The 13,539-nt window shown below is 44.4% G+C and overlaps 1 protein-coding gene across 26 annotated transcripts in view; it reads right to left on the minus strand.

Moving 5' to 3' along the window:
- Nucleotides 1-13,539, minus strand: part of rims2a (regulating synaptic membrane exocytosis 2a) — a 226,296-nt gene that overhangs the window by 177,060 nt on the left and 35,697 nt on the right. For 24 of the 26 annotated variants that reach the window (XR_003872233.1, XM_029736320.1, XM_029736299.1 and 21 more), the window contains exons 3-5: nucleotides 9,083-9,115; nucleotides 2,905-3,136; nucleotides 1,785-1,796 (exon numbers count right to left, since the gene is read on the minus strand). Coding sequence is in view for 25 of the 26 variants with exons in the window: in XM_029736320.1 (XP_029592180.1) it covers nucleotides 1,785-1,796; nucleotides 2,905-3,136; nucleotides 9,083-9,115 (277 nt within the window). In the remaining variant the exon portion in view is untranslated. The remainder of the gene's footprint in view (nucleotides 1-1,784; nucleotides 1,797-2,904; nucleotides 3,137-9,082; nucleotides 9,116-13,539) is intronic. The other 2 variants (XM_029736302.1, XM_029736296.1) reach the window with 2 other exon arrangements.

A 13,539-nucleotide genomic window follows, 5' to 3' on the forward strand; every position in this document is an offset into this window, starting at 1 on the left:
TCCACCCATAATCAGTCAACAACAAAGACAGACAGGCAGCCTTGGCAGCCGACGGACGGACGGTCCAGTGGAGGTGGACTCAGCTCATTCAGCTCAGTTATAGCTGTTTAGGGAAAACTTTGACAGGGATTTGGTCCAAACTTTGCATTGAAAATGGAACAAAGATACCGAAAAATATTTTCTGCCATATAGTTTATACAGTTGAAGTCGGAAGTTTACATACACCTTAGCCAAATACATTTAAACTCAGTTTTTCACAATTCCTGACATTTAATCCTAGTAAAAAAGCCCTGTCTTAGGTCAGTTAGGATCACCACTTTATTTTAAGAATGTGAAATGTCAGAATAATAGTAGAGTGATTTATTTCAGCTTTTATTTCTTTCATCACATTCCCAGTGGGTCAGAAGTTTACATACACTCAATTCGTATTTGGTAGCATTGCCTTTAAATTGTTTAACTTGGGTCAAATGTTTTGGGTAGCCTTCCACAAGCTTCCCACAATAAGTTGGGTGAATTTTGGCCCATTCCTCCTGACAGAGCTGGTGTAACTGAGTCAGGTTTGTAGGCCTCCTTGCTCGCACACGCTTTTTCAGTTCTGCCCACACATTTTCTATGGGTTTGAGGTCAGGGCTTTGTGATGGCCACTCCAATACCTTGACTTTGCTGTCCTTAAACCATTTTGCCACAACTTTGGAAGTATGCTTGGGATCATTGTCCATTTGGAAGACCCATTTGCGACCAAGCTTTAACTCCCTGACTGATGTCTTGAGATGTTGCTTCAATATATCCACATAATTTTCCTCCTAATGATGCCATCTATTTTGTGAAGTGCACCAGTCCCTCCTACAGCAGTGGCTTCTTCCTTGCTGAGCGGACCTTTCAGGTTATGTCGATATAGGACTCATTTTACTGTGGATATAGATACTTTTGTACCTGTTTCCTCCAGCATCTTCACAAGGTCCTTTGCTGTTGTTCTGGGATTGATTTGCACTTTTCGCACCAAAGTACGTTCATCTCTAGGAGACAGAACGCGTCTCCTTCCTGAGAGGTATGACGGCTGCGTGGTCCCATGGTGTTTATACTTGCATACTATTGTTTGTACAGATGAACGTGGTACCTTCAGGTGTTTGGAAATTGCTCCCAAGGATGAACCAGACTTGTGGAGGTCTACAATGTATCTTCTGAGGTCTTGGCTGATTTCTTTTGATTTTCCCATGATGTCAAGCAAAGAGGCACTGAGTTTGAAGGTAGGCCTTGAAATACATCCACAGGTACACCTCCAATTGACTCAAATGATGTCAAATAGCCTATCAGAAGCTTCTAAAGCCATGACATTTTCCAAACTGTTTAAAGGCACAGTCAATTTAGTGTATGTAAACTTCTGACCCACTGAAATTATGATACAGTGAATTATAAGTGAAATAATCTCTCTGTAAACAATTGTTAGAAAAATTACTTGTGTCATGCACACAGTAGATGTCCTAACCGACTTGCCAAAATTATAGTTTGTTAACAAGAAATTGTGGAGTGGTTGAAAAACAAGTTTTAATGACTCCAACCTAAGTGTATGTAAACTTCCGACTTCAACTGTATATTCCGTTTTGGTCTGGCCTTCAACATGATATGATTGACTCACAGATGTGATTGGTCAAAAATCATGTATTCAAGGTACTGTATGTGTATATTACAGTCTGCGAAGCATCTTATGGGGGCGAAGGAGTGATGCTTCTATTCAGACTTTTCTTATTCGAGATGCGAAAAAGGTTGGAAAAGGATTTGCTAACCACTTTGTCCTCCTGTTGCAATTCCATGAGAGCAGGAATGCAGCAGACAGAGATAGAGGGAGTGGAAGACAGGGACAGAGAGAGAGAGAGGAGGAAAGGAAAGGGGAGAAAGATTGTGAGTGACATTAGTACACTTTGACACATCGCATTCCGACAGTGAGGGTATTGGACGGCACCAAACATAAACACTCAGTCACATAATAATATGTATAGGCTTACTCTGTTGGAGGATTTCACAACAAGGTTAGTTAGACAGTGGAGCAGCAAGGTAATACACAGCAGCCATGAGATTTAGGGCTGTCGTGAGACGCCAGGGGAGAAGCTCCCCCCAGTGGTAAAGAAAAATATTTACATTTGACATATTCATCAGACCCTCTTATCCAGAGCAACTAGGGTTAAGTGCCTTGCTCAAGGGCACATAGACCCTGGGATTCAAACCAGCAATCTTTTGGCTACTGGCCCAACACTTTTAACCGCTAGGCTACCTGACGCCAAACTGAAAACAAGACCGGAAGAAATCACTGCATCTAGAATCATCCATCACCACATTTACAGTCCGAGTCTAACAAAGTAATGCAGAGAGTATGAATGGGATAAACATCGGTAGGAGTTGGTATATGGTATAGATCGTCAGTAGGGATGTGTTGTGAGCTGCACCACTGTCTGTATCTGGCTTGAGGCCCAGTTTCTGATTTCACACTAATGTTTCATAACCCAGTGGAGGATTTGATTTGAGACAGAAATGGATGGACTAGTCAGGCTATTTTTGGGACCCAAGAGAGAGAGAAGCAGCAAAAAACCACTCTCTCACGACAGCTGGACTGCACTGGCCTGCATGTGATTGTATAAAATGTGTTGTATTGACAAATTACTTCCACCTTCTCACTGTAATCTTACAAGAGAACAATCATTACAAAAACATTTTCAGATATGTATGTGTGTGTGTGTGTGTGTATGTGTGTGTGTGTGCCTATGTGTACCTATGTGTGTGTGTGTGTAATCTTATAAGAGGACAATCATTACAAAACATTTTTGTCAGGTATGCATGCAAGTCTGTATGTGTGTGCGCGTGCGTTCATAGACACAGGCAAACAGAGGTAGCTAGACTCAACCTCCTCACCTTATTTGACCGCAGAGACACTCGTCCTCCGCACCGAGCACAGAATTTCGTTTGGCAATATGAACAGAGGTGGCCGCAGCCGTCAGCAAATTTGGTTTTGTGGCAAATCCCGCAGGTAGGAGAGTCGTTGGGGTTCTTCTGGGGTTCTCCTGTCGTCCCCGTCTGCGGGGTTGTATCGTCCCCCATCTTCTTCACCTGGTCCTTGTAGCTCTCAAACTGCTGGTGCAGCTTCCTGCAAGGAAGGAAAGAAGCAAGAGAGGAGCACAGTTAGGAAAAGATCAGTTCAGAACAGAAACTGTCCTAAATGTCTCCCTAGTCCCTAGTCCCGTTAAAGTGCACTACTTTTGCCAGAGCATAACAATGCACTTCAGGGGAAAGGAAGTCATTTCAGATGTCAATGTGCTGTAGCTAACTGCAGGATGCTGTGTGAAGTCCATTAGTGTTGGTAGACAGCAAAGCGGCGTATGTAGCTCTGATTCCTTTCTAAGAGAAATGTAGGGAACACTTTCTATGAGGAACATGCTTTATAATGGCCTTGATTATATACACTTATAGAAAGTGTAACCAAAAGGTTTTGTAAACCAAATAACCTACAGTTTGATACATACAACCGTCAGTTAGAAATGTTTCAGAGTATGTTCTGCATTGCATTGTTGTACCGTTACTATAGATCTCCATTCACATAGAGCTGCACCCATCTTTACTGAAACAAGGCGGGCCAGGTAGGAAGGTATAGAGTTTGCATTGTAAGTTTAAGAGCCTAACTTAATTCCACTTACTCAGGTTCCCGGCGTTTAATGAATCATTTGTACCTGTGTTTCTATTTCAGGGCGGGGCCCGAGACGTAAGCCAGTACAGCCCTCCAAATCTCAATGCCCACACTTCAGTGGAAAGAACACATCAAATCTGTTTTTCACAGCAACAACATCATGACTGGGTAGCCCACACTACAGCATCCATCCAACCATTGGACTAACAGTGCCTTTAGACAGTGCAGAGGAAGCAGACTGTTGGGTAGGCTCCATGTGGTTACTGAAACAACGCCGACCCTTCAAGTCTTCAGACATTGTTTCTACGAACCAGATGGGAACATAGATCACAGTGGGCAAAGTCTTTGTATGCGTCCCAAATGGCACCCTATTCCCTACACAGTGCACTACTTTTGACCTGTGCCCTGTGGGAAAAGGGGGCCAAATAAGGAAAAGGGGACCATTTGGAAGGAAGCTTTTAGCTCAACATTATTTTTTAATCTGCACCGCCTGCTCAAAACACTAGATGTACATTCAGTGTCATCTTGTCCTATACTCTCCCAATGCACCCACACATGACAGGTCCAACCGGACCTGAGGACCAGAGGACCCTGAAACGCTACCTCACACAGACAGACCAGCATGCATGTCAATCGGGTGTATCCTTGGAAACTAAAACCCTGGCTGACTTCATATGGCGATTAGAATTGGTTTCGTCTCCACATTTTCCCCTGCAACATTCATTAGTCACGTGAATTATTAACCAGAGCTATCATTTTACCGTCCGTATGCATGGCTTGGTGTCGTGTAGGTGATAAACATGCTGCCTCTTCTTTCCCACAAACAGGCCTTTTATTTAGATCCCAAATGTAATTGGCGGGTGACTCGATGTGGCTGGGCCTTGTCTGATGACTATCCCCCTGCTGAACACTATATAGAGACGGAACCCTGGACGGCACCTCTCTGTGTCACACTGCCATGCTGCTGTACCCACTCTGGAGGAACACTGGGCTACTACTGTCACTATTTACTGAACACAAGGGATCTGTGGAAGAAGTTTAGAAGGTGTAATACAATACAATAAAATACAATGCAATATAATTCATCTACAACTTGTGTTCTTAACCCTGGGTCACATGGGCTTGGGAGGCTCACAGGGATTTTGGTATCCACAGTGCCCCACCAATTAAAATGTTTTCAACTTAATACTATTTGTATTATGTTCTTGTATTCCGCAAAAAAAGTTTTTACCTAAATGCACTGAACTATAAAACTAGAATCTTTAGTTGCTACATCCATTTTTGGTATGGAATACCATGATATACTCAATTAGTCTTGAATAATATAACTTAGAAATGCCTCATGAGTTTAGTTCAACTGTCTTAGCCCATCAAAACCCAAAATTGCTTGTTTTACTCCAATGTTTGTAAACAATGTAAATGTAACAAACACTGTGTAGTCTCAGAACATTGATAAAACTATCATTTTGATATCATGGATGGTCAGTCCTTGAATCCATAGCTCTGTCTATGAATTTGAGAGTGATTACATTTCCCTAGGCCCATCCCTCAGCTTTTTACCAAAACAGAGGCGGAATGCCCGCTTTGTTGTTGTTTCAATGAAGGACTCTGGCTTTAAGCTTTAAAACCGCTACGTTTTCTCTCTGCTTCATGGAAAAATGTATAGAATTGCAGGATATTGGCTTAGACACTGTAACAACAAAACATCTCTCTGTCCCATGACAAAATGTCTAAAACTGCAAGAAATTAGCTTGAAAACTGCAACTTTTTGGTCTCCGATGCCAAGAGGTGGGTCTTTAAAATGTTTCTTCCCACGGCCTGAGACTTGGTTTGTCCGGCCATGCACTACCGAAGTCATAGTAAAACTCCTTGCTATTTTTATCTCACTCGAATTATGAGGTGGTCCCTGATGAATTTGCTATCACAAAAGGGGTTACTGGCCCCAAACAGTTTGAAAACCCCTGGTTTAGAGGGCCTATAGAGGCTCCTAGATTCACTAGAGAGAGTCACTAGAGAGCTGCCATTCAAGATGCAACTCTCCCTAAACCAGGAAGAGGTTTAGGGAGCGGAGAGGGGTAGGGAGGGGTAGGGAGAAGGAGGAAGAGAGGGAAAGGAGGGGTAGGGAGAGGAATAGAGTAGAGGGGGGAGGGGGGGGGGGAGAGGGGTATTGAGAGGTTCAGGCAGCTGGTGGATGGCTCCCGTTCCCCATCCGTCTCCCCCTCGGTCAAACCTGGTCAAACGCGCATGACACAGCTGACGTGTAATCATATGCTGCTCATTGTACCAGCTCTGGCTGTCTATCCGACCCTTCTTACCTCTGAAACATGAGCCCTGCCCTGGCCTCTACTGTATACTGTATGACAGAGTTAACATAGTATCCCTACCAGCACCCAGCCAAGACCAGAAACTCAATACGTGTCTGCCTGTTGGCCTTAAGTATGAACTCAAGAGGTTATTTTATCAACACATGCCTTTTAAATGTTTAAAGTTGTGCTCCTTGTGGATGTCTGACTGGGTGACATAACATTGATGTCACCATCTGATGTCATGTTTCTGTGATGTAGCACAGTCACAGTGCACGTCAGATGCATTTATTCAACCACAATGCAATACCGATATCATCTATTACAGTTTTCAAATGTAAATGGCTGTCACTTAATCCAAAAATATATCATGCATTTTATAGATCCAATTTCTTGTGTTCTTCACCATAGTAAAATAATCCTAAAGGATATGGTCATTTTCCTGAAGAAAAAGTATGTGCTTGCTTCAGCTGTCCAAAAGTATCCTTTGAAAGCAAACTTGACTCTTGGCCGTTGGCAGCGCATCCATAGCGTTTCTCCTAAAGTAAATGTAATTAAATTGCCAGAAGTATATAACCTAATTAGGCTAATCCTGTATATACAGAAATACATAAAATCAGGACAACACCAAAAAGCGTATTTAAAATAATAATCTGTGGATTGTTTCACATCACATTGCCTGTTGGAAGGATCCTCAATGCGTGCAGTGTGCACGGCAAATACCGAATAAATGATCGTTGAGTTGCGAATGCCAGTGGAAGAGAGGCCCACATCCAGGCATACGGCAATATTTCAAAATGCAATCGCGGGAAAACATCGTTTGAAAAGCAAATGGCTATTGCTGTAAGGAGAAGACCATGAAAATACTAATCTGTCTGTTATCAAAATGATCAATTTATCTGAGCGAACAGTAGCCTATTTTAGCGGAGCATCGGCCGTATCCACGGTGAGTGCGCATATTCACTGTCTTTATCATTAGATCAGTACCACTTGAAAGGTTGTTTTTTGGACAATAATTTCCTCTTCCATATTGTATTTCTGTCTCCTCTTTTCGTAGGCCGATTAGATAGTTGCAGACAACGTCGTTTTTATTGATCTGTTTGTCAGTCAGCAGAATATAAACTACCCTGTAATTTTTGTCGTAATAAAAAGATTCAGCTATTTATGTGCGAGCCTCAAGCTCTTCACCGACGGCTCTTGACTGTGTATCATGCAGCCCTTAGTTTTGTCACCAATCAGAGATGTCTATCTAACTCTCCATTGTGATCCGTCTGGTGGACATCACTAGCAACACGCAGGATCTAACACTGGTACGTTCTAATTTATAAGGTTATTTTAGGAAAACTGCCATTTTATCTATCCTCTCCTCTAGCTTGAAATAAAAACACATACAAGCTCAGATCTCAATTTTGTTTCAGGCTAAGAGTCACGAAAATTTGAACTGAGCATGGAAAAGGTCCTTTCATTACTCAGCCCCTTGTCTTGGAATTCCCTCCAAGCCAACATGAAACTCAAGGACCTGGTGTCCCTGGAGGAGGTCATTGGGCAAATTGATGAACAGGTTGTTGAGACATGTAATTGCTTCTAGTTGTCACCCGATGTCAATATTTTGCGTTGCTTTACACACATCACACACACACACACACACACACACACACACACACACACACACACACACACACACACACACACACACACACACACACACACACATCACACATCACACACATCCCTGCACACACACACACACACACACACACACTGTTTGTTTGCTGTTGAATTTGTGCTATTGCCAGTGTCTTCTGTCTGTGTTGTCCGTTTTGGCTTACAAAGTTTTTTTGTCCCAGCCCAGGGGGCCTTTTGCTTCTTACCTCTTGCCAGGCCATCATTATAAATAAGAATTTGTTGTTATTGACTTGCCTGGTTAAATAAAGGTTAAATAAAAAATTAAATAAAACTCCAGTTGTATAGTGTAGTAGAACTGGATGAAAAGTGTTTATAAAAGGCCACATATTTCCCAAACAGTGATTGAGTTATATTATTGGTATAAATTATGACTATCCAATGTACTCATCACATTATGAATAGTAACATAATGTAATAGTTACATAAGTCTGTAAAAGCGATGATGCATGGAATGATTTATTATAAAGGATCATTTTTATGGTGAAAATGAGCTTCCCCAAACTTGAGGCTCACGCGCCGCCTATGCTCTTGGCAGTATCTGACAGGTCAGAGGTCAAACATACTGTACAGACCACACTAGTCAGCCATACTGTATGTTTATGTCTGCTACAGTAACTGTCTGGTTCAGGGGCAGACAGTGCACATCTTACTTACGTCTCAGGCTCAGACACAGCCTCAGGCTCAGACACAGGCTCAGGCTCAGACACAGGCTCAGGCTCAGGCTCCTTCTCATTTTGGGACTTTTGCTGCGGTTGCAGAACGTTATTTACCAGCTCAGTGATCCCACTAAAGGGACTAAACCACCTGTTCAAATAAGTAAGTAAACAACGTGACTGTACACCACAGAAAGATGAAGAATCAACACATTGTCTGGGCCGGCTGAGACAAGGGAATCCCCAATTAAAGCACACACACCCAGCAAGGCTTACACAAAGTCAGAGTGTCGGTACTGTACGGAAGCCTAGCAGGGACATTCACTGTGATCACAGCAGACCAAGAAAGAGGGACAGTCAACCACATCCACAACAACAGAGAAAGAGAGGAAGTATAAAAGCAGGAAAGAAGCTACAGCGAATGGAAATGGGAATTGCATTGAATGGTCAGCCAATAGTTAGGAAGGTGGTAGTAGAGTAGTAGTATAACGTTTACATATAGATCAGATAGTTGCTGTGTTTAGAGGTAGATTTGGACACAATGCAGAACAGAAGGTAGCTGAATAGAAGCACCCAGTTCACACATGGATGAGGAAGTAAGGAGCCTAAAGGTGAAGCTCCCTTACAAGCCAATCAGAATGCAAATGACACACCAGGGCGAGCCAATACCAGGGGAGAAGGGGCGGGACCCGCTGAGACAGGAAGCCACATTGACCAACAGGAAGAAGTGTCAAAGCCTAGAGCACTCTGGGTAATGTGTTACTTACTGTGCCGGCTGAGGTTTTTGTTCTTCTTTGACCCTAAAAAGATAAGTGTGGACAGCTCAGTGCTCAGTGCATACACAACACAAAGACATGGAGAACACACACAAAACAACACAAAGACATGAAGAACACACACAAAACAACACAAAGACATGGAGAACACACACAAAACAACACAAAGACATGAAGAACACACACAAAACAACACAAAGACATGAAGAACACACACAAAACAACACAAAGACATGGAGAACACACACAAAACAACACAAAGACATGGAGAACACACACAAACAACACAAAGACATGAAGAACACACACAAAACAACACAAAGACATGGAGAACACACACAAACAACACAAAGACATGGAGAACACACACAAACAACACAAAGACATGGAGAACACACACAAACAACACAAAGACATGGAGAACACACACAAAACAACACAAAGACATGGAGAACACACACAAACAACACAAAGACATGGAGAACACACACAAAACAACACAAAGACATGGAGAACACACACAAAACAACACAAAGACATGGAGAACACACACAAACAACACAAAGACATGGAGAACACACACAAACAACACAAAGACATGGAGAACACACACAAAACAACACAAAGACATGGAGAACACACACAAAACAACACAAAGACATGGAGAACACACACAAACAACACAAAGACATGGAGAACACACACAAACAACACAAAGACATAGAGAACACACGCAAAACAACACAAAGACATGAAGAACACACACAAAACAACACAAAGACATGGAGAACACACACAAAACAACACAAAGACATGGAGAACACACACAAACAACACAAAGACATGGAGAACACACACAAACAACACAAAGACATGGAGAACACACACAAAACAACACAAAGACATGGAGAACACACACAAAACAACACAAAGACATGGAGAACACACACAAACAACACAAAGACATGGAGAACACACACAAACAACACAAAGACATAGAGAACACACGCAAAACAACACAAAGACATGAAGAACACACACAAAACAACACAAAGACATGGAGAACACACACAAAACAACACAAAGACATGGAGAACACACACAAAACAACACAAATAAACACATGCATAGACATAAACAACAATGATGATGATGATGATGAACATAATTACTGTATATTGTAATAGCTTTAAGGCATATGATCAAGGTATTAGTGATGATGATGATGATGAACATAATTACTGTATATTGTAATAGCTTTAAGGCATATGATCAAGGTATTAGTGATGATGATGAACATAATTACTGTATATTGTAATAGCTTTAAGAAATATGATCAAGATATAAGTGATGATGATGATGATGAACATAATTACTGTATATTGTAATAGCTTTAAGAAATATGATCAAGATATAAGTGATGATGATGACAAAAAAAACAACAATAAAAATCATAACGTTTAAAATGACAGTAAAAACATAAATAAGAATGATTCACAGGAAGTAAATAATAAAATATTGTGCTGTCATGATGTTTGTGCTGTCATGTCACACCTGAATTGATTGAATAAGACTCTGGAACTCTAGCTGAGGGTCTCACTGCTTCCAGACTTCCAAACCATTCACCAATCATTATTAAACACATTTACAGCAGCAGACACATCTTGTTAGAAAACGTCCTCTTTGGTACAGAGCCTGTGGTCCAGTCATATACAGGTATATGCCTCTTCACTGGAAACCAGGGTTTAATCCCTGTATCCACTCTTCCTCATGATACTAGTAACCCACACATCACTACTCACAATAAAGAGGTCAGGTGAGAAGGTATTGACAAGTCAACAGTGTGACAGCCAGGCTCATGTCCATGGACTATATACCAAGCAGGATGTCTACAGACAGTCTAAGACCAGTCTCACACACACACAGTCTGTCTCTGTCGCCACGTCTATAGATGTTATATCTTCATATCTGTCTCTTTTTCTAGTTTTGACCCTCTCTGTTTCACACATTATAACCAGAAGCCTCCAGGTTTGACTGTCTTTGACTGAGGTTACACTGCTCTCTAGTGGACAGAAGTGTGGTGCCTCTGCTGAATGTAAAAGGGGAAGAGATATACACAGAACAGTAATACTGATACATGTCCAGTGTAGCTGTTGAGTTGGAGTTCTGACTCCATAGGTGGCACAGCCCACTCCCCAGCACCAGCCCACTCCCCAGCCCCAGCCCACTCCCCAGCACCAGCCCTATACCCCAGCACCAGCCCACTCCCCAGCACCAGCCCACTCCCCAGCACCAGCCCTATACCCCAGCACCAGCCCACTCCCCAGCACCAGCCCACTCCCCAGCACCAGCCCACTCCCCAGCACCAGCCCACTTCCCAGCACCAGCCCACTCCCCAGCACCAGCCCTATACCCCAGCACCAGCCCACTCCCCAGCACCAGCCCACTCCCCAGCACCAGCCCACTCCCCAGCATCAGCCCACTCCCCAGCATCAGCCCAATACCCCAATCCCCGTACTATAGGCCAGCCCTATACTCCAGCCCCAGTACTATAGGCCAGCCCTATACTCCAGCCCCAGTACTATAGGCCAGCCCCAGCCCTATACTCCAGCCCCAGTACTATAGGCCAGCCCCAGCCCTATACTCCAGCCCCAGCCCTATACGACAGCCCCAGTACTATACCCCAACTCCAGCCCCAGCCCTATACTCCAACCTGTGCCCCTGTACTATACGCCAGCCCCAGTACTGTACCCCAGCCCTATACCCCAACCCCAGCACTATACCCCAGCCCTATACCCAAGCCACAGTACTATACCCCAAGCCCAAGTACTATACCCAAGCCCCAGCCCTATACCCCAGCCCCAGTACTATACCCCAACCCCAGTACTATACCCCAGCCACAGTACTATACCCCAACCCAGCATTATACCCCAGCCCTATACCCTAGCCGCAGTACTATACCCAAGCCCCAGTACTATAACCCAACCCCAGTACTATACCCCAGCCCCAGCCCTATACACCAGCCACAGTATTATACCCCAACCCCAGCACTATACTCCAGCCCTATACCCTAGCCGCAGTACTACACCCCAGCCCCAGCAATATACCCCAGCCCTATACCCCAGCCCCAGTACTATACTCCAACCCCAGTACTATACCCCGACCCCAGTGCTATACCCCGACCCCAGTACTATACCCCAGCCCCAGTACTATACCCCGACCCCAGTGCTATACCCCAGCCCCAGCACTATACCCCAGCCCCAACACTATACCCCCAACCCAAGTAATATACCCCAGCTCCATTACTATACCTGCAGCCCCAGTACAATACCCCAGCCCCAGTACTTTTCCCCAGTACTATACCCCAACCCCAGTACTATACCCCAGCCCCAGCAATATACCCTAAGCTCCAGTACTATACCCTAGCCCCAGTACTATACCCCAACCCCAGTACTATACCCAGGGCCCAGCACTATACCCCAAGCCCCAGTACTATACCCCAGCCCTAGCACTGTACCCCAATACTATACCCCCATCCCCAGTACTATACCCCAGCTCCAGTACTATACCCCCAACCCCAGTACTATACCCCAACCCCAGTACTATACCCAGGGCCCAGCACTATACCCCCAACCCCAGTACTATACCCCAGTCCTAGCACTGTACCCCAATACTATACCCCCAACCCCAGTACTATACCCCAGCTCCAGTACTATACCCCCAACCCCAGTACTATACCCCAACCCCAGTACTATACCCAGGGCCCAGCACTATACCCCCAACCCCAGTACTATACCCCAGCCCTAGCACTGTACCCCAATACTATACCCCCAACCCCAGTACTATACCCCAGCTCCAGTACTATACCCCCAACCCCAGTACTATACCCCAACCCCAGTACTATACCCAGGGCCCAGCACTATACCCCAAGCCCCAGTACTATACCCCCGCTCCAGTACTATACCCCCAACCCCAGTACCATACCCCAACCATAGTACTATACCCCAAGCCCCAGTACTATACCCCAGCTCCAGTACTATACCCCCAACCCCAGTACTATACCCCAACCCCAGTACTATACCCCAACCCCAGTACTATACCCCAGCTCCAGTACTATACCCCCAACCTGAGTACTATACCCCAACCCCAGTACTATACCCCAGCCCCAGTACTATACCCCCAACCCCAGTACTATACCCCATTCCTAGTACTATACCCCAACCCCAGTACTGTACCCCAGCCCCAGTACTATACCCCAGCCCCAGTACTATACCCCAACCCCAGTACCATACCCCAACCATAGTACTATACCCTAACCCCAGTACTATACCCCAGCCTCGGTACTATACCCCAGCCCCGGTACTATACCCCAGCCCCAGTACCATACCCCAACCATAGTACTATACCCCAACCCCAGTACTATACCCCAACCATAGTACTATACCCCA

The sequence above is a fragment of the Salmo trutta genome, chromosome 37 (genome assembly GCF_901001165.1).
Source record: "Salmo trutta chromosome 37, fSalTru1.1, whole genome shotgun sequence".
Classification (NCBI taxonomy): domain Eukaryota; kingdom Metazoa; phylum Chordata; class Actinopteri; order Salmoniformes; family Salmonidae; genus Salmo; species Salmo trutta.